At 28.5% G+C, this 23,276-nt stretch overlaps 1 protein-coding gene and 1 long non-coding RNA gene across 2 annotated transcripts in view; both read right to left on the reverse strand.

Annotated features, from left to right (window-relative positions):
- Nucleotides 1-544: 544 nt before the first annotated feature.
- LOC136983078 (uncharacterized) overlaps nt 545-23,276 on the reverse strand; it is a 139,947-nt gene continuing 117,215 nt past the window's right edge. The window contains exons 18-32 of the mRNA XM_067279711.1: nt 13,076-13,208; nt 7,827-7,916; nt 6,197-6,293; nt 6,063-6,115; nt 5,712-5,808; nt 5,478-5,594; nt 5,300-5,388; nt 4,698-4,840; nt 3,015-3,130; nt 2,873-2,942; nt 2,638-2,798; nt 2,402-2,490; nt 1,596-1,739; nt 698-857; nt 545-622 (exon numbers count right to left, since the gene is read on the reverse strand). Coding sequence (XP_067135812.1) covers nt 545-622; nt 698-857; nt 1,596-1,739; nt 2,402-2,490; nt 2,638-2,798; nt 2,873-2,942; nt 3,015-3,130; nt 4,698-4,840; nt 5,300-5,388; nt 5,478-5,594; nt 5,712-5,808; nt 6,063-6,115; nt 6,197-6,293; nt 7,827-7,916; nt 13,076-13,208 — 1,637 coding nt within the window. The remainder of the gene's footprint in view (nt 623-697; nt 858-1,595; nt 1,740-2,401; nt 2,491-2,637; nt 2,799-2,872; nt 2,943-3,014; nt 3,131-4,697; nt 4,841-5,299; nt 5,389-5,477; nt 5,595-5,711; nt 5,809-6,062; nt 6,116-6,196; nt 6,294-7,826; nt 7,917-13,075; nt 13,209-23,276) is intronic.
- LOC136983024 (uncharacterized) lies at nt 13,544-15,727 on the reverse strand. Its single transcript, XR_010881964.1, has 3 exons — nt 15,175-15,727; nt 14,319-14,453; nt 13,544-13,833 (listed from the first exon to the last, which is right to left on the reverse strand). It is a non-coding gene; the product is annotated as an uncharacterized lncRNA (long non-coding RNA).

The following is a 23,276-nucleotide window of genomic DNA, read 5'->3' on the forward strand; positions in this document are numbered from 1 at the left end:
GAGCGTCGTATGTTTATTACTATAGAAATAGGGAGCAGTATCATAAAAAAATCAAGTTAGATAAAAGGTTCACAAATTACCAAGCAGAATTAGTAGCAATAGATCATGCAATTATCTGGATAAGCCAAAGGAAGAAAAATATAGAAATTACTATTTGCACAGACATCAGGCTGTATTAAAAGCTCTTAATGATGGTAACAATAAAAGTGAACTAATAGATAATATAAGGCGAAATATTGTGAAAAGTGAAAACATACTTGTGTTTAGCTGGGTCAAAGCACATTTCGAAGACCAAGGAAATGAAAAAGCGGACAGTCTGGCTAAAGAGGCTAGTTATCTAAAAACTAAGGAATATTACTGGAATAAATAATATATGTAATTCTTATATTAAAATATTCAGTAAAACTCTGTTAAGAAGTTCCTGCAATAGAGAAGTTTCTCCAGGTAAAAAGTTAAATTTTAAAAGTCCCAATTTTTTAAGAGACGTTTAATTATTAGCATTGCATCACAAGAATTCACATTAGACTATATACAAATAACAATGCTATTTTCTGAGTTCAATTTTCAAAAAAGTACTCTTTGCTCTATTAAGACCTCGCGCCTCATCGAAGTCGGGTATTGCCTATAAAATTAATTTAAATTATTCTTTTTTATATATAATGAGACGTTTAAAACATTATTAAAAAATTTTACTTACTGTTTCGTTTTTTCCCAATTTAAATCTAATATGTTGTAACATTCTAATTAGACCCATTTTGATCTCCATAACTGAGAACCTCATTCCTATACAGCTCCTGGGCCCATATCCAAAAGGTAAATTTGTAAAAGGAATAATGCTGCTCTTCTTCGACAAAAATCTACAAAACACAAGTGTTTTTAATTAACTTTATTTACGTAACAATATTACTTAATTATAAACCTATTCATTAAATATAGGCTATACGGTATTGGATTGAGAAACGACAGAAACAAAAGTGAAGATAAGTATGTGATCCGGGCTATTCTAAACATTTCTGTGTTCCCCTGTCTGAATATTTTCAGAGAAATTTTATAGATATAGATACAGATATTAATAATGAACAGTAAGAACTGAAGAAAACATGAAAAATATTCAATAAAGTATTTAATAACTTCAAAACTAAAAATTATCAGTCGAAAAGAATTTACAGGAACATTAAAGTATTACAAAAATTTAGTAATAATGTTTAAAGAACTGAGTAACATTAAATTGATTTAGCTATAAAATGAAATAACGGATTGCAAAAAACGTTTAAGCTTATATAGAGTTTAAAATAAGACGTTTTATGTTTTATATAAAGGATGCTTCAAAAAAATATTAACACATGTATGGAGAAGGTTCGCAGTCACTAGGGGTTATGAGGAGATTTTGAGAACTCGTGATATATATGTGAGAAGTAACAATCCAATTGATCATGACTTCTTGCACATCGAGGGAGACTATACAGAAGACACTACCACTACAAATTAGCTCAAGTTACTTCTATGTTAATGTTAAATGATATGAATAAGTTCTCAAAAATATTCTAACATTTCAGAAATCCACAATCCATTTTTGATGAGAAAGTTTTATTTACCTTTCGGGATCAAATTTGTCCGGATCAGGAAAGTAATTGGGATCGTGGTTAAGAGAGTAAACAGGAATGATTACAACAGTGCCTTTTTTAATCGTAATTCCTGTATTCCTTAATGTATAGTCTTCAACGGCAGTGCGTTCTAATCTAGAAAATATTTTCTATATTGTTTTATTATATAAAATTATTACTTCATATTTATATACTTTGGATTAAGATGAGTATAAAATTTATAATTTATCACATTTTTAACTTTTTTAATAATAGTAAATATTTAAATAAATTCATATCATTTAGAAGCAATGTAAAGAGAATAATGGGTGATTTTAGATTAAGCCAAGGGTTCCCAACCTGTTTCTTGCATTGACTCCTATAAAAAAAATATTATTTTTAATCGACCCTCTTAAAATTGTTGTTGTTTTTAAGATTTCGTGTAATATATCAAGTTACTATACTTATTATATTTATTTGAAAATTATCCGAAATTCTCGAAAAAGTACAATAAGTATCTGATTATTCTATTGACTCCCAATTGACCCCTTGAGTGTCATCAACTCTTTTCAAAATTCCGTTGACCCCTGGGGGTCTATATCGACCCCGTTGGGAATCCCAGGATTAACTAATTATTATACGGTAATTTTAATCTTCTACTGTACTTCACCCCGTTTCAATTAATCGGTAAATCTTATATTGAATATATGATTTACTGTATACGATTGAAGATAAATAAACTGTTTTAGACTTCTGTCCAAAAATTGATTTTAAGATAATTTATTTCAGCATTATTAGGAAATAATTAGACTATTTACCTAATTGCTGGAGTATATTTTCTAAGTACTTCTTGAAAAAACGCTTCTAAATATGTCATTCCAACAATGGCGTCATAATCTAATTCTCTCTTTAAAGAAAATATGTTTTACAACAATATAAAATTTATTAAACGATTTAAGTAGCTAATCATTATTCTATCGCTATTTATACTCTTTAATTTCAAACATTTTAATCAAAAATTTATTTAGATAGCTGTAAAATAGAAAAACCATACAGAATCTTTTGCAGTTTCGTCTATTTCCTTAATTAGTTTATCTTGAATGTCTTGACTAATCGCTAATTGGTGAGCTGCAAATGATATAACTACAGAAGTTGCAAAATATCCGGCAATAAAGAATGTAACGCATTGGCTCACGACATCATCCAATTCAAATTCTAAACAATCGATTGTAATGTTTAATTATAATTAAACCAATTAAATTACTAAAAATGAAAAGAAATTAAGATACTTTGCGTTTTTTCTTCATTTTTTTCTACGGCTTCTAACAAAAATTGTAAAAAATCTTTCGGTTTTTCTTCCTGTAATTTTGGTAATTTGAATTATTATTTTCTATTCTGTTAGTTAGAATTTTATTATACAATTTTCGTTACTTCTTTTAAATCTTTTCTTTTGTTCACTACTTCTTCAATAACATTCTTGAAAAATAAAGTGGTTTCGGGATTAAAAAATGACAGTCGAACAAGCTTTGCGAGTTTAGGAAAAAGATCTAAAAATTAAAATATTTTCATTTTTCAATATTTTCAAAGTAGAGAAAATATATTTTAAAAAATCATTATTAATCACATTATAAAACTATAATAAAATTATAGAATTATGAATAATTCGTAGGTTCCAGCAATTTAATATGATGGTTGTTTCTATTTTATCGATGAAATAAAATTATAATTTAAAAACAAAACTAATAAAAATACTTTGAATATATAAAAATAATCAAAATTTTTACTTAATAAAACCTCAAATTATTAATAATTTTAAAATATAATATCTCTATTTAAAAATAAAAAGAAAACAATAAATGCAATAGAAATAAATTATCGGATGAAAAGGGCTTATCACGTCAGGACGAGATGGAAACAGACTCAATTATTCAAATACAGTAGAGCGTCGATAAGTAAAACCAATTGGGGACTGGGGTCTTTCCAGTTAATGATTTGTTCCAGTTTACGACTTTGTACGAAAAAATACATTAACCTGTCCGATGTTCAAATTTTTCTCCGTTGCGTATCGCTTCCTGTTGAATTTTTCTCCGTTGCGTGTCGCTTCGTGTTGAATTTTCGTCGATTTTAAGCCTAACGAAAATTTTTATAATAATCATCGAGGCTATCGTATCGTTAAAAATTATTTCTGCATTTTGTACAAACAAAATAAATATATTAAAGAATATAAAAAACATGAAAATTATACTTTAGAAGTAAATTTAGTATCAAAAACATTCGATTCAGCACGACACAGTCCGACTGAAAATCGTTCCACTTTCCGACCATTCCACTTACCGACGTTCCACTTATCGACGCTCTACTGTATAACTTTTATTAACATGGGAATTTATTTCGAGGTACATCAGTCCATTTAAAGATTAGACATATGGCAGTAAACACAATAAATATCTAAAATATTGTGAGAAAACACAGTTTACAAATTGTTATTATAAATAACACAGTGCACTGTGTACACAATTACATAAAATACTAAATTAAAACCAATTAAAATTGTATGATACAGTAATAAACAGTACAGGTACTACTCACTTTACGACCGAGTTCCGTTCCGACGACTACGTCGTTAAGCGAAATGGTCGATAAGCGAGGAGCTTGCGCCGAGAATATAGGATCGTTGTAAAATTATACAAATTATGCAACAAACTTCAAATTTATTCATAAAAAGACTATTATAGTACGCTTAGTGCGAATGTCACCATCCGCCACTGACCGACACTCAAACTGAGAAAGGGGATTCCCCGAATTGGTCGTTAAGCAAATAGGTCGTAAAGTGAGGAGTACCTGTATAATAACAAAACCATTGATTGTTTTATCAATGGTTGTAGTTAGTGGTGAACTGACGTATTAAAGTGTTTTCTTCTTAAAACATAATATTAATTTTATCGATAATAAATTATTAGTTACATTCATGATTTAATTTTAATAAATAAATAAATAAAAAGGGTTGGGTAACTTGCTTTAATTACTCAATTTAATTTTTCTATTATGTTGAAGCCACATAAATAAAAAATTTCAACAGCCACATTCAAATTTTCATCCGTGTAGGCTACTTACTGGCTACTATGAACCTCCAAGGAACCGGAGATACACTTTCTCTACCAGCAGTTACAAATGGATTGCTTGGATCTTTTCTCGAATCTATTTTAATTCCAAAAGCGCATCTGGCAATTGCATCCATAGTAAAAGTACTAGCATACCTAAAAATAAAGTCAAGCAGAATTATACTAAAGATGAATAACAAACAAACAGTAATATAGTAATAAATCAAATATAATTTAATGATAGAAAATTAAACTGAATGTTAAGATAAATTGCACATTACTTGCTTCTTCATTAAATCTAAACAATATCTTGGATTATGGAAGACAAAGAATAGTGTAGTTTGTTCATATTCCTGAATATTTATATTGTTATTTCCAGCTTGGGACATATTTTATTCTTTGATGCAAGTTTAATGGACATTCTTTGAAAACGAGCAATTATTTATTTTGACATTACAATGCCGGGCTGACATTTTGTATGAATTAATATGAAGAAAACCCAAGAAATTTCACTTTGGCGAAGTGCGAACCCACAACTAATTACCATGTTCAGCAGTTTTATCTACTCGTCCACTAGTAAGCACTACTATTTTTCATACATAAATTTATACTTACTGTGTAATATCAATTTCTCTATTCTCCATTGCTGCTTCTTTTAAATTATCGATTAGAATCTGACAACATTCTTCCATTAATTTGCTCATCTGTAAATTTATAGTCAACAAAGATTTTAATGGCTTAATATTTGATTTTTAATAAAATGTGTTTTTAAACTTAATTTAAATGTACATACCATTCTTAATTTTCCAGAAGTGAAACTTGGCGACATCATGGTCCTCAAAGCTTTCCATCGTTCTCCACACTGCATAAATAACCCTTTATCTAAAATTGGATCGCCAAATCGAAGTTCCTATTATATCCATTAAAGAAGATAATAATTAAATCTTTGATCAATTAATTAAAATGTTCTTCAGCATAAGAAAAGTAAGATAAGTTTCAAGTTAATAAATTTAATAAAATGATATACTCTTTGGTCAGGAAAAACAGGGAAATCTTTGACAAGAATGTCTTTCACTAATTCTGGATCTGCTACAACAAGAGCGGGATTAGAACCTTCGTATATTCTGAAACATTTAAGGGTATAGCAATGTATTATATTATATTTAATTAATTATCACGTACTTTACAAATTCAGTTAGACTTTTGTTTATATCTCAGAAAGTTTCAAATGTAGAATTTTAAAAATTTAATTTTTTTCTCGTAAAAAAAATATAATTTAAGAATCTTTATTCTTCTTCGAAACTTTAAAATTTTCATAAATTTATTTATTTAGAAATATATTATTACTTGTAAAACTAATAAATTTATATCCTATTACCCAAATATTTTTCCGTATTTGTTGTACCATTCTTGTTCTTGTTTACCTTGATTCTAAGCATAAATGTAAATTTTAATATCGCATAAGGAATATTGGTAAAATCTTTATAAATATTCTTTGAAACTTAATCTTACTCTTTTAAAATTATATCCTATTGATCCAACGAGGAATCTCGGAGGCACTTCAGGAATTCCACGTTTTTTCCAATAACCAAAGTCTTTAGTCATATATCTATATACGTGCAATATAGACTTTAATAAAAACTGAATTATTGTAAAATTAAAATTCATTTATATCTATAAATGATTGATAAATTATCGAGTATCAGTTTGTTCAAAATAAGAACATTGTGTCTTGATATATTTCTTTATAGTTATATCATTTCTAGTTTAATATCATTGTTAAATGTAGAATAAATAGTTTTAAAGATAATAGAACCAGATTAAATATGCATATATTTATTACAATTTAATTATGAAATAAACAACGAAAATCTTGTGTACGATATTGCATAACAGACATTACTGTTAAAGTTATTAAGATTAGATTATAATCAAGTGTGAAAAGTGCAAAGTACACATTGATATTGGAATTACATATAAATATTTTAGTAAATTATATGCAATTACAATCTAAGATGTTCAATTTTTAAAAATGGTTCTATAAATTGATTATAAATTAAATAAATTTTTGAAATATTTTATGATTTGTTTCACATTAAACTGTTTTAATAACATTATCAATAAGCCTACTTGTGTATTTGAGTTGCCAATCACAGTCAAAAAGTTTTAAAAAATTTACTAAATTGAAACAATTGTTGAAAGAATAGAAATAAAAATAATTTAAAAATTTTTATATTAAATTTCATCTTATTCGTTTTATATTTTATTTGTTATAATGCACATAATTAATCAGAATATAAATTTTTCACTTAAAGTATACAGGTATCAGTCGTACAACACGATTTGCCTCTAACAGTGTTTAAAAATTCGGTTTCTCATTACACAGCACTTGTTTGGAACATTACCACCGTGTTATAAGAGGGATACCTCTTATAACACTGTGGTAGAAGGGATGGAAAGAAATGCAGAATGCACTTAAGAAAATGCAATTCATACTTATTATAATATACTTATCGGATATATTAGTTAATACAGTATTAATATTATAGATTAAATATATTATTAATTATCATATTACAATATTGTTTGTAGGATAATACTAAAATCTGAAAAATGCTAATGTGTAAAATATCTAAAAGTTTGACAGATTTTGATATTTATATAAAACATTATTAAAATAAGTTTGTACAATGTATACTATAGTACAACTGAAAACTTGAGTAAATTTGATGTTTTGGAAATAAAATCAAAGCTAAATCAAATATTTTTTTATTTTATTTTTCTCTCTAGATAACGTTTAAGTGGAGTTTTGTAATAATCTTTTCTACAAATTACATTTTAGACGAAAATACTGTTAATAATTATAATTAATAGTTGAGCAGTATATAATGTAAATGATACTTAAAAACTTAATAATGAAAATAAAGTATCTATTTTTTTACACTTCATGGGTTATGTTACATAAAAAGTTATATTTTACATTTTAAAATTCATTCTTTGTATCTATCGATTACATAAAATAGATTTTTTATTAAAGAATTTATTTAATATAAAACCTATAATATTTGATGTACAGAAACTCCTCGTCATTTAAATTTTACTAAAAGATAGAAAAAGGCTGCATTTAAAATATTGTACTCACAAATAAAAACTTATTGAAATTCCGATAGACACTAAAACATAATCAAAGATACCGAAGATGTAAGCCATGTTGTAATGATTTATATAATAACTTGGCAACTTTAAATCTTTTTATCATATGCCAGAGATATGATAAGAATCGGGGTCACGAACAAATACATTTTATATTCAATGTAATAAAAAAAAATGATTCACGTGTTATATAACGGGAAGAATTTGGAAATTTAATTTTGTAAAATTATAATTTTTATACACAAACTTGTTAAAATAAATGAATAAATAATTTTAAAATTATTATTTTAAATTAAACTCGAAATAGACTATGTAAATTAGACATAAACTTATTATTAAATTCGATTACTTTCATCTAATTTCAATTATTTAATAACATAAATAAAAATAAATCATAAAAGTAGTATAAATTTTATTTTATAATTTAATTTATAAATTCAGTATTGACATCAATAGATTATTCATTTTATGTTTTTTTACTTTTATGAGAGAATTATTCGTATAAAAGGATATACAGTTTTTTTATTGGGTCATGTTTTTAACTTTTATTAAACCTTGTGGGCCTGACCCAACCCATAATGGGCTTGCTATACAGCAGGGGTGTCAAACTCAAATTACTTAAGTGCCAATTTTTTGTCTGGAGTATGACAGCGGGCCAGATGTTTTTAGCTTTGTAGCCAAAAATTTTCTAGAGAAGACCCAAAAGTAGCTGACTCAAAAATCTCTTTTCTAATAACCCGATATTTGACAATAAATTAAAAAACCACTATTTGTAATAAGTTTAATCGCAGAAGAAACATTTTTGGCTAATTTACAGGTCTATAAACTGATCCGAAAATAAGGATTGCAAAACTCAAAGTACAAGAATAAACTGTAATTTACTAATATTTCGAAAACACTCATTTTATAGGCGAATTAATAGTGCGAATTATGTAACTATGTGTATTATGATCTTGTGGAGACTGACTTTAATTTGAAATTCAAAAGATGAAATAGAGAAAACATAATGTAAACAAGAAATTAAAGATAAAAATAAATCAAATACAATAAATAACTCCAAGTAATATGAATAAATAAGAATAAAAACAATAATAATTAAGTTCAACAATTTTGTTTATTAAGTATTATTTATTTAAGTACAAAATATCACATTTTCTTTGGTATCAAGATAATAAAATATAAACAAATAGTATTACTGAATACATGTCGCTGGCCGCAAGTAATTGTCTCGCGGTCCAGTTATGGCCCGCAAGCCATATCTTTGACATGCCTGCTATAGAGCCCCTGTTTAGAAAGGCTTTCTTACGCAAGGGTTTATCACACTGAATGAACAATCTAACATATTTTAAAAATTTTATTCCTCTGCTGTACACAATTTAAAGAATTTTTAAAATGTGTACACTCAGTTTGATAAATCTTTGCTTAAGATAACGTTTGTAGATATATAAATCAAATACTATAATATAATATAATAGAAGAACTAGAAATATGAACTGATCTAATAACCTTAATGTCGATACTTATTTTATGCCTGGACAGCGCTTGGCTTACCTGCTAGTTCTTCGGCAAATAAACTTATATTTCTTCGAATGAAAAATTTATTTGAAGTTATATAAACTTATTCATCGATTCTAAGCGCAAGTCTGTAAAATGTATACTTTATGTCTTTATTGATTATATGTGTATCGAATAGCTTCTTATCCACTGTTTTATTTAATTCATTCTTAACAGTAATTATAAAATTTATCTTTATTCATGTTTTTATTAAAAAAAATTTTAATATATTTTATGCAAATATGTTATGAATTTTAAACAGAGAGAAAATGTTTAAGTCGTATATATCCTATATCATGAATGTCTTTTTATTTAATTTTACGAAATATTCGAATTTTATGAGCGATTGCAGAAACTATTTTCATAACATTACTTATAAATGACATAAGATAGTGGACAAGATAATTTATTTAATGTCATTGATGAGTAATGTTACGAAAATAGTTTATATAATCACTTATAAAATTCGAATATTTTGTAAAATTAAATAAAAAGACATTCATTATATAGGATATATACGACTTAAACATTTTCTCTCCGTTTAAAATTAATAACATATTTGCATAAAATATATTAAAAGTTTTTATGAAAACATGAATAAAGTTAAATTTTATAATTACTGTTAAGAATGAATTAAATAAAACAGTGGATAAGAAGCTATTCGATACACATATAATCAATAAAGACATAAAGTATACATTTTACAGACTTGCGCTTAGAATCGATGAATAAGTTTATATAACTTCAAATAAATTTTTCATTTGAAAAAATATAAGTTTATTTGCCGAAGAACTAGCAGGTAAGCCAAGCGTTGTTCGGGCATAAAATAAGTATCGACATTAAGATTATTAGATCAGTTCATATTTCTAATTCTTCTATTATATTATATTATAGTATTTGATTTATATATCTACAAACGTTATCTTAAGCAAAGATTTATCACGCTGAGTGTACACATTTAAAAATTCTTTAAATTGTACAGTAGAAAAATAAAATTTTTAAAATGTGTTAGATTTTTCACTCGGCGTGATAAATATTTGTGTAAGATAACATCTGTAGTTATATAAATCAAATACTATAATGTAAAAAATATTAAAATGAAAACCATATAAAGAATTTAGTTATTTTATCTAACTATTATCATGTTTATTGCGATACTCAGATACAAAATGACACACTTTTATTGGTCAAATAGACAGCATTTTTTTCTAGTGTTAGCTCTAACAAATTTTTTCATTCACAGCCGAATACTAAATGCTGATGTGCCAACCAATCAAATTTCGCGAAAAATGAACCATATATTTATAGTCGGCACCCTGGAAAACCACTTAAATTATTTTTTGTGCTCACTAGTAATCTCGTATTATATAATTTTCCTATTCGAATGCAACGATATCGGTTGGTTCGATAGGAAAAAGGGATCATTGCAGATGGAGGTTGAAGTTAATTCCACCGAAACAGTTAGATTGTTAGTTGTACTCCTTCAGAGAGAGGATGTTTAATGACTACTTCTTAATATTGGTCTACTATTAATATTTGAAAAGTGATCTGTATTGGATAGGTTACGATGGTCCTGCACGTGAGGAAAGTTTCTAACCTTAACGTCCTAAAGACTTGATATAAGACGTGTTTAAATAAAATGAAAAAAAAAAGTAATCTTTTAAAATTGCGAGAATGATTGCTTTTATGTGCCCGTAAAAGAACTGGTAAAATCAGCTTGAAAAGTAAACATTACAAAAACAGCAGTAGTATATGTTTGAGAGATTCTGAAATAATTTGCTAAAAGTTTAACATTTTATAACTTTTATTTTAGAGTCGCTCACCATTTATCACACTGAAATCAAATACTGTACTATAATATAATCATGGAGGGAAAGGCATCGAGCAGGGGCAAAAATACGATGGATTCTGGTATAATTCTAAAATCGATTGATAATTCTGAGATAATTCGTATCCAAAAAAATCTCGTATACATCGAAACCACATCCTTTTTTTGTTGCCCCTTCAGTTATACTTTTCCGCATGATTTGAACGAGAGTTTTCGGAATAAAACGTCTATTTTAACTGTTATATATATTTAAAATTTTTATGTAAGAGAACTAATATTTATATTTTTAATATTTTATACAAGAGATCATCTGTCGACAAAAATATTATATAACATTTTTATATTTTAATATATTATTTTTTTTCTTGGAAATTGGACGTTAAAAATATAACAAATAACACATACCAAAACTAATCAGAACGTGCTATTTGCTATTTCGCGTTTTATTGATTCTTTTACGCTATATATACGGTGGATGTGTTTAAAACACTTTTTAGTTTTTTATGTCCCGATGGTGATTAAATAAACGACAACAACCCTCTCTCTCTCTCTCTCTCTTTTATTGGAATAAAAAAACATGTAAAATAAGGGTTACAATAAAAATAAATTAAAATATTTAAAACGATGGAGTCAAAATTTGCTAATCTTACTTAATTGTACTGTGAGTTTGTACATGAAAATTCGAATTTTCCATCTTTTCTGTCTTACGGAAGCCTAAAAACTTCTGAACTCTAAACCATTTACTAAATGAAATTGAATCAGAATTAAAGGTTAAAAATCACACCAGTTTTTCTTAGAGAGAAACACTTTTTTCATTACATCATATTTATCCCTAAATGCATTTCGCCAGTACACTGGTCTCTTCAGTAGGGCTCTAAAATTCACATATGATTCAATTTGCCAATCACAATAACTATCCATTACAATCTCTTACTCCATGTTTACAGTTTATATATCTGACAAGGTTTACCCAGCATTCTGCTGGTACCACACTATTATTTAAATTTACAGAGTTACTTCGCATAACAATTGCAAAATGTTCTTTAAATTTTCGTTTTACAGTATTTATTTCTTTATACACAATTTTTACTTCATTAACATTAATTTGACAATTATTAATATCACAATGCAAAAATACTGGGGAAGTATTGACCTTTATACGTACTGCAGTGAGATGTTCTGACAGTCTGACCTTCAACTTCTGTTTAGTCTCTCCAACGTAAAAATTTGAGACTCTGCACGTGCATTGTAATCTGTACACCATTCCTTCTTCCTCCAACGGATCCTTTTTTTCAATATATCCAATTTTCATCAGTTCAGATAGCCTGTTATTTTGGATTGGAGCTAATTTTATTAAAGTTTCACCAAAAATTTTTTGATATTTCTCGTATAAACCATTAATATATGGAAACGATACGTACTGTTTAATTTCTTGTTTTGTCTTTACTTTATATCTAACATGAAGTCATCATACCACTTTTTTAAACAGATTTATTGTGTATCCGTTTAAAAAAACTTATTATTTGCCATCTTGACTTCTTTTTCTTTTACATTAGATTTTGTTGTTCTGGAAAGAATCTTACTAATTTCCATCAAATATATATTCCTCTTTTGATTTACTGGACAATATGATTTAAAATTTATAACTTTTTTTAGCATTACATGGCTTTTCGTATTTACTATATTCAAGATGATTATTAAAACTTTCAATTGTTATATCTAGATAATTTATTTTATTATATTTTTCAATTTCATGGGTAAATTTAATATATGAATTAATCTTATTTGCTTGTTCCAGTATTTGATCAGGTGATGTTATCTTACTATTATATATGATAATTATATCGTCGACATACCTTGCAAAAAATTCTATTCCTGTTAATCTTGATAACATTTTGTCCATATCTATCATAAACATTTCCGCTAGTTTTGAGCCGATAACAGATCCCATGAAGATACCATCTTTTTGACGATAATATTTTCCATTAGCTGCAAAATAATTTTTATCCAATGTGAAATCAATAGGGTCTATTAAATAGTTAGGAACTTTGTACTTACGTAAACTTTGCACTATCATTTCTTTATGAATTGAAGGATACATTGATACTATATATAGACTCATTAATTTATGATTTTTTAGGGTTACAATAATAATAAAATATGGTTACATTTTCATTTAAGAATTAAAATAAGGATTACAATAATAATATTAAAAAATCAATAAAAAGTATTAAAAATGAATTGAAAAACTGTCTATGATGAAATAGAATATTGACCATAAGATGAAGTATCTATTCCATTACCTAAAATATATTTTTTATCATAAAAAGATGAAAGAGAGATTTTATTTTGAAATTGGGCTGTGATTACATGAGTTTTACTTATTATCCGAGTTTGACTATGACAAAGTTGTTGTTTTTTAAATAGAGTAGCTTTATAAAGCTCGTGATGAAAGGTTGATTTAGCAACCGATTTATTAATGCCTTTTGCCGTTTTTTTCTTATAGCACTCTCCAGAAATCGAGTACATTTTAGCTTTTAAACCTACAAATTCCGATATTGCTAACGATTTTGCTTCATCTTTGAAAAAACCTAATTCGTTTATATTTTCTTTGCTGTATGGTCTAGACTCTAGAGCAGTGGTTCCCAACCTTTTCTAGGATGCGGAACACCTTTGTGAGCAATTTTGTTTAGCGGAACACTTACTTAAGTTAATATGAAATACACAAGCTTGCCATCAGTTATTTTATTAGAATTAAGCAGTTATAATTCAAAATCTCTACTCATATTATTAACGCCAATTCTAAGACAGAAAAAAATATACCTAAATAACTTTAATGGGAAACTTGGGCCTGATGTTTTTTTACATATTTCATTCAGTTTTTATCATTGCCTTTATCTTATTCGAAACAGTCGTACACTCCGTAAGTACGAGTCATACATATATATTTAAGTTCGTGAAAATTTTATGATTTTAATTTTTTGATATTCGGTGGCTCGAATACGATTGTACACTTTCCGATTTGCGACTAAATCTGCGGAACACTTGGGAGATGCTTACGGAACACCAGTGTTCCGCGGAACACCGGTTGGGAACCACTGCTCTAGAGGATGGTCTAGAGCATAATTACTAAAATCAAATATGTTCGGAAGATTGTTTTTTAAATCGTCATAAATATCGTCTGTGTAAATTTCTAAAATTAAAGAATCAGTATCTCTATACAAAAGTTTAACCCTATACAGGTATACCTTGAGTTACGTCGTTTCGAGTTACGTCGTTCTCGATTATATGTCGTTTGTCAAAAAGTACAGTAGAGCATTGATTATCCAACTTAATTGGGGACTGGGGTTGGTCGGATAACCGAAAAGTATGAAAAAATACATTATTAGTATAGTGCATTAGGCCTGGTTTAAATACTAGCCTCCCTTTCATGGTCGAGACAGTGCTGCCAGCTAAAACATGCAAAAATTTAACAAAAATAGTATTAAAGTAGCCAAGACATAACCAAATAATGTAGCGCCACATCACTAGCAGACATTTGAATTTGCCGACTAGAACGCGGTCGGTTAACCGATAAGTCGGTTAATCGGGGGTCGGATAATCAATGCTCTACTGTATATGGAAAAATAAAAATCGAGGTTAAGTCATGTTATTCGACTTTACATCTGTCCGCCACAAATATTGAAGTCGTAATATTACTAGAAAAGCGTTAAAAGCACATAAAATCATATTAAAATATGTACATTTACAGTAAATGTTAATATAATCATCATAAAGCCTAGAGAACGAAACATAAAAACATCTGTGTTTCTGTGTTGTCGTCTTATTTAGCAGTCTTTAAGTGCTCATTATTGGCGTTTTCCACCGTAGTTTCGATTTACGTCGTAACTACACAAGTAAATTCGACTTACGTCGCCTTTCCTGGAACCAATTACCGACGTAAGGCGAGGTATACCTATATTTATAATAATTTTTAAATACTTCGTAATATATTTGATACATATGTAAGTTTCTCAACTCTAAAACACAAAAACCTATGTATAATGGTTTATCGAGCAATAAATTTGTTCTCTTTAAACTAAAAACACTACTCTCTTTGTTGATTATTTGGAAACTCTCTAGCACAGGATTGTCTAGATATTTTTTACATTGATCTTTATTCAATCCGGCTTTTAAATTAATTTTTTATGCAAATTTTGCATACATTTTCCATAGAAGGGATTGTTCATTAATTTAAAAAAGTTTTTGTAGAATTGACTTTTGCAAAGTTTTTGTTTTTCATTATTAAAAAATATATATGGTTTTAAGTAAGGTGCTTGATTAAAGGAAAATATTTCATAGATTTTTTTTTTTTAAATTAAACCTTCCTTTAGATAATATTTTAAGTTTCTATAGTGTATAATATAACGTAATTTATCTTTTTAAGTCAGAACTATTTTTTTAATATTATTGTTAAAATTTAGATTTAAAGAAGATAAAAGTAATTTCTGATATTCAGATAAATCTTCATATTCAAATTGGTAAATAGCTCTAGTTCTATTTTAGCCATTTTTAATCCGGCAATAAATGTAAGATTTGGACAAGTTAATAAATGAATTGGATCGAGATCGTAATACTTTAATGATAAATTACGAAAATTTGTAAAAATATCCGCAACTAAAATTGTATTCACAAATTGATATAATCGCAAATAATCTGAAAATTTTCTACAATTAAAAGCTTTCCACACAAGATGAGCTAAATTGTAATCTTCCGAACTTATGTGACTTCTATTAAATCATTATAAAAGCATTTTTTATTGGGTAAAGAATTATTATTGAATTTTGAAATATCATTAAATCAATTATATGGAAAAACACTTATTATTTTCAACAGATAGCTATTTTTATTATTGAAAAAAAATTGATTAAAGATCGGAAAGTCATAGTTTGAATTTACTAAATTGTCAACTAGAATGAATAAGAACAAATTTAAAAAGTGATAACTATCTAAAAATTTAAAACAATCTAAAGCAGGGGTCCCCAACCCTATGCCCGCGGACACCATAGCGTCTGTCGATCGTTTTATGTGTGCCTGCCGCTGTGCGACCACGATAAAAATAAAAATATTTCAGTTTTCAATAAAATGCTATGTAAAAGTTTTCTCATTTTTAATGATTAACCACACAAAAGTCGAAATGGCACCCAACACAGATAAAAGCACAAAGCGAAATGCGACCGATCTCTTTTTCCCCTCGCGCCAAATCTTCGCCAACCAAATTTCCCATACCTAAAATAAAATGAATCGGTCCGTTTCTATGGTTGCCGTGACAACGCAGACATTTGTCTGGAGCTCATCCAGCGTTGCCATATTTGGCTACCCTTTTTTTTAGTTTGGCCTAAAAAATATCATTTGGTGCATTGGCTACTTTTTGGGTTACATAAATTTGACGTGGCTACATTTTTGGCTACATATTATTTATAAATATATTATTTGAATTAAAATCACTTTAAAATGGTGTTTCGTCGTTTTTGATTAATTACAGACCCAAATAAAATAAATATTTGTTTTATTATGTTTTTCAAATTATGCTTTTTTTCAAATACATTTTTGTTTGTCTCCTTTATAATAAATGAATATATCTATTTCTAAGTAAAAATTGAAAGTGTCTGTAGAAGTAATTTTTTTAAATATCCTTTTTCGTGATAAAGTTTTAATACTTATTATTATAATCTAGACATGTTAATTCTTAACTAATAAAAGTAGAACAAAAATAATAATAATTTTCCTATTCCAAAGAACTTCTCAAACCACAGTTATTTAATTTGAAAGTTGACTGACGTTTCTTTACTAAACTAATATGTGCATTTTGCATATATCATGACCCTTCATCAATTTGGTATTAGGTTTTTCTGTTTTAAAAGATATTTTTAAGCGATTTTAACTTTTCCTTTTTTAAACTCCCTCCCATTATGTGTTCGGCCACCATACAATTGGGCGGCCAGGTGACGAGGGACGGAGGCCCGACACATCCGCTTGGACATCCTCGAAAAATTCCTGGGGATTTTTCGACCCGATTGGATTTGATCCCGGGTCTCTCCAGAGGGGGTAGGCTGGAGGGGTAGAGATAGAAATTTTGGATCTTCAGAACGACATTATCCTAAAATCCATTGTATCAGATGAGAATTTCTGAAATATAGTTGAAAGAAACAAATTTCCATTCTTGAAAAAAGCAGCATATAAAATAAAATCGTTTTTGGTTCCACATACTTGTGTGAATCATTGTTTTCGACAATGAACATCATAAAATCAAAGTACAGATCACGACTTACAGATGAACACCTTGATGATTGCTTACGAGCAGGAATAACATACTCTTCTAATTACGAAGCAAATGGCCAATGAAATGCAATGCCAAAAATCACATTGACTTTGAGATTTATATTTTTTTTATAAAGAATTTTTATACTTTGTAGATTTTGTATGCATTGTTTGGTAATTACTTGTTTTATAAAAATTATTGTTAATATTCTTGTTTATGTTAAATTTCATTTTTGGAATTAAATGTTTTTTGTACATTATGTGTATGTATTATTAACTATGTCCAATTCTTGAAAAAATAAATGGTGCCCGCCGTCCAACCGGTATTCTAAAATGTGCTCTTAGGTACAAAAAAGTTGGGGACCCCTGATCTAAAGTATATGTAGTGTATTTTTCCATATTGATGAAAATAATTCTATGAGAGGATATATACCTTTTAGAAATATCTTTTAAAATTAGATGTAAATTGTAACCAGAAAAATTATGAATAACAATGGGAATAAAGGGTTTCAGATTTAAATTTAAATTATATCCTTGACACGTTACTTGTCGATAAGACCTGTCTAAATGATTATGATCATTACACTTACATCATTAGGGAAAAATTTTCTTCTACAAATATTACATTTATTGTTTATAAGATTATTATGTTATATTCTTTATAAAAAAAGAAATTTTTGTTCATAAATTAAAACATAATATGATGAAATGTTATCAGCACATTAAGTTGTTAAATTATAAATAATGCTTAAGAAAAATATAATACTTCTTAACTCATTGATGCAGCGGTCAAGGCACATCCATACGAGGAAATCCGTCGCGTAAATTGAAAAATCCTGAAACCTGATATAAAGTTTTGTAAAAACACATACATGATATATATGAATGTATGTGTATATGAATGTGTATACAGCGTGGGCCAACAAAAACGAAACGGCAGATGTGTTCGTGTTCGTCCAAGCAAATCGCTCGGACAGGTCGATTTTATTCTCGAGGGGACATCTTATGCAATAAAGTTTTTGCGAATCTGAATATTAACTAAACAAACATTTTTTTTCGAAATAAATGTTTGTTTAGTTAATACAAAATAAATGAGTTTTTAAAATTTTTTGTTGTCTGTTGTATTCAGAATCACAAAAACTTTCTTGCAAAAGATGTCCCCTCGAGAATAAAATCGACCTGTCCGAGCGATTTGCTTGGACGAACACGAACACTCTGCCGTTTCGTTTTCGTTGGCCTACCCTGTATATATGATCACTATATAGAGAGGTTTCATGTCGACATCACGAGTGACGTCATGAGCATGCGCAATTGTCCAGCGCCATCTTTGTGACTTGTTTACGTTTTGTGTGTGTTCACGTGCGCTTTAACTGGAGTTTTTGTATTGTTTTTTTTTCGTCGCGTATATCACTATGGTGATTTGTTGTGTAATTGGGTGTGATGCTAGTTCACTCAAGAACAAAGGAACATCATTTTTTAAAATTCCCGGCATTATTTGTCATCAAGGATCCCAAACTGAGGAGCTTTCACGACGAAGGCAAACTGCATGGCTCTCGAGAATTAACCGGAAAAATTTCGATACGAATAAAGTGAATATCAATACAAGAGTTTGTCAGAAACATTTCATTTCAATATTTACATTAATAAACACTAAGTTATATTTTAAAACCTAAAAGAGTTTACTGATTTGCTTATATTAATTTATTTCGGTATAGTGCATTTATAAATGAATAACTAATGTAATTTCAAGCTTTAGCTACTGCAAACTTATAAACGTTATACGTTAAAACTAAAAGCAAGTAGGCTTATTATATGCTAATTTCAACTAGAAAATAAAGGAACAATTTGAATTAAAAAAATTGCCACAGCTGTTTTTAATCAGACTTTTTTACTTTCAGACATAAATTCTTAGTTAAGAAATACGTAAAAACACGAGTTTTACGTACAAACAAAAGAAAACATATCTTTCCAAGCAATATTATTTGGCTGTTATTCATTACTTTTACTTTTATATCAGGAGATACCCAGCCACTTGTTAAATAGTTATGGGCCTCTAAAGATTTATAAGCTTTCATTTGTGACAGGGTGTAGAAATTTGTTGTCAAAACCAAATAGTTTATAATGTCACCAAATCCTACTTTCGGCCACAACTCTTGATCTACGACTTAGTCTGATAAACTGGCTTCGTATGGATCGCCTTGACATAACGAAATTTCCTCTTCTTATAGAGCTGCATCTTGTCCTGTTAGACTGCTAGAATAGCCCGCAAGAAAAAAGACTTTTTTAACTTAATCCATGATAATAGAACTGCAGTATTTTTGTACGTTTAAACTAAAAAAAGAAGTCGAACAACAAACCACGTGCAAGCTAAGCCAGCGAAAACTACCACAAAAATGGCGAATGGGCGGAGCAAACGTGTGTTTTATCACGTGACATGCGACCTTGAAACCTCTCTATATGATCACGATATATGATTACTATGAATGTGTATATATATATATATATATATATATACACACACATTCATAGTAATCATATATATACTGTATATATATATATATATACATATACACATGTGTTTATATGTGTATAAATTAATAATGATGCAACGAATATTCAGTACCTATTCAGTATTCAGCCTATTCTGCTTATTTTTCGCTATTTGGCCAAATACCAAATATTTAATCACTATTCGGCCGAATACCGGATACCTAAAAACAGGAGTAAGAAATAACAAAAACACAGTAAATTAATCATTTTGGTATTTAGATTTAATGTTATCGGATTAGTGTTGTTTGTATATATTTATTTATAACTTATAATCTGCACAAAATAGAAAACAAAATAATATTAGTCACACGTATTCACAATTTATAATTACAAAGATCACGTACACACCTATTCGTTCGAGAATCGTCGCGCAACTGAGGGTCTGACCCTGCCTATCCTTCTTTTTAGGCACTCGCCTTTGTTCTTCTCTTTCTATTTCCTCTATCGCTCTAGTCCACGTATGCCTACGCATATATCATAATGTGTGCGTGCACGATACTTTCGAATCGTCACTCTTTCGTTGTAGATTTCCCATTTTATAATTACGTGACTCATAACCTGGTGATAACGGAGGTATAATAAAAAAGAAAAATTAAAAAAAAACAGATGGGATGTCGGTATAAGTCACAGTTATGATTTCACAGATTCGAGACAGCTTGGTAGCCTGAACGGCCCCAGGCTTTCGCCCATGCACGCTAAGTGACTTTCATTACAAGCATTTAGCTTTCTGAAGTCTATGAGAACAATTATTTGGCATTGACAGCCGCGAATTTCGCGCCAATAAGCTGCCTCGACTTGTTCGATTATGTTAGCAACTCAATTTCATATTTATTTTCACATTTTCACTTCACGGTCCTTCTGTTCTTTTTCTGTTATTTACACATGTACGTCATTTCATTGTTATCCACATTTGATATCATCACTAATCACATACTACCATGAAGCTCTTGTCTGCTACAACTGTCAACAGTTAATGCGATTGGCAAAGCGTAGTGACAGCGGGCCAATAGAGAGCAGTTTCCTTGCCATAACGCGTACATGTATTAATCAAGCCGAATGGTTTGGCCGAATATTCGGCCTGAGGCTGATTATACTATTTGTTGCAACATTATAAATTAACCTACCAATGTATTTTTATGTAACACAGGTCAAGTAGAAGTGTTTTTTTCGGACGGTATCCTTCACATTGCTACAACGTGGCTACTTCCTTACTATGTTAGGGTTTATCAAACCAAATGAACAATCGAACACATTTTCAAAATTCTTTATTCCTCTACTTACACAATTTAAAAAATTTTTTAAATGCAAGACATTAGGCACTTGGTGTTTTAAACCGTTACGTAAGATAACATTCGTAGTAATATAAACCAAATACTATAATATAATAGAAAAATTAAAAGTACGAAAAAATCTAAAAATCTTAATGTTTGATGTTATTTTTTGCCCGAGCAATGCCCGGGTCAACTGCTAGTATGTAATCAATAAATAATTTTAAATATCCTGTGTGAACCGTCTTTGTAAGCCAAGTAATGAGATTGGTAGACGCTCCAACAGCATACGGTTAGGGAAACTTAGTTTATTTATTCATATGCACTCTGTATCTGGACTGCTGTATGTTACTATGTATATAATTCGTCTCTGTAATCCAAAAGATTTTTGGTAGACGGTCTCACAGCAAAACTTTAAGTTAGGTACTCTCTTTTATTCCTTAAAAAATGACATATGCATTTCGGGTTGGTATATTCAACCAACCCCTCCTCAGTGCTAATTTTTCAAAGACAAAAAAAGGAAGGGGGTATAATACCCAATACATGACACAAATACATTACAAGATGTCACACTTACTTACTCTTAAAGTAAAAGTTGTATATGAGCTACCTCTACATCAACACACCAAACCATTTGCTTTCCATTTAAAATGCACTTGAAGTGTTTGCATAACGTCACTTCTAAAAAAACCATTGTACATTATGACTATTTTTGTAAACAACCAGTATATACAATAACTAATACGACACATACCTCTAAAATATAAATAGCATGCGAACAATCAAATCAACTAGTGATACATTAGAATACCGCTTTTAAATCAATCGCAACATCACCATTCCATCACTATATAGCGCCCTCTATCACTTTGTACCATCTAGAATCTATTTGCATTCCATCAGAAATATTTATTAAATTATTTTGGTTTTTCTTAATTTCTAAATGTTCTTTAAATTTACGTTTATATATATATATTTCTTTCATGATGTAGAATTTTAATATTATCGCGATTAATTTTACATTTATTAATTTCCGTATGTTCACACCAAGGTGAATTTTTATACCTCAACCTGATAGCCGCTTCATGTTCCTTTATTCGTATATCTAATCTCCTACCAGTTTCTCCTATTACTATTATCCTACATGGATTCATACAGTTACACTGTATTTTATATACAATACCTGTCTTATTTAACTGATCTTTATTATTAAGGTTACTTCTATTAATATATCTAGAAACATTATCTGTGATCTTATTAGTCAAAGTCGGGGCCAAACATATATTGTCTTTCTTAAGGATTTTACTAATATTTTCAAATATATCATTTATGTATGGGAATTTTTTATACTGTTTTTCAGATTTATATTTTGTATTAAATCTATTTTTCAAAAAATCAGCTCTCCACTTATTAATTTTAAATTTTGGGTAATCATTCAAAATGAATTTATTATCTAATTCTTCTAATTTAAGGTTAATATTATGTTTTTCTGTTATACGTGTATAAATCTTTTTTAATTCCATCAGGTATGTATTCTTATTTATATAATCAGGAATGTAAGAATTGTAATTCGTAGTTTTTTTAACATCAGAAGGTTTTTTATATGTTATAAATTCAAATTTTTTAGTATTGTTTATAATAGTGATATCAAGGTAATTAATTTTTTTGGTTTCTTCAAGTTCAATGTCAAATTGTATTTTTTTATTTATACCATTTATAAAGGGATGTATAATGTTTTCATTAGTTAAACTACTGTTATATATTATTAAATAATCATCTACGTATCTCACTATTAATTTTATGCCGTTAATGTTATTTATTTTCTTATCTATATTAATCATAGCTATTTCTGCTAATTTTGGCCCCATCTTTGACCATACTTATATCCTCAATCTGTCTATAAAACTTATCATTCACCTTAAAATAATTATTTCTATAT

This window comes from Centruroides vittatus, unplaced genomic scaffold, assembly GCF_030686945.1.
Source record: "Centruroides vittatus isolate TY-2023 unplaced genomic scaffold, ASM3068694v2 contig_875, whole genome shotgun sequence".
Classification (NCBI taxonomy): domain Eukaryota; kingdom Metazoa; phylum Arthropoda; class Arachnida; order Scorpiones; family Buthidae; genus Centruroides; species Centruroides vittatus.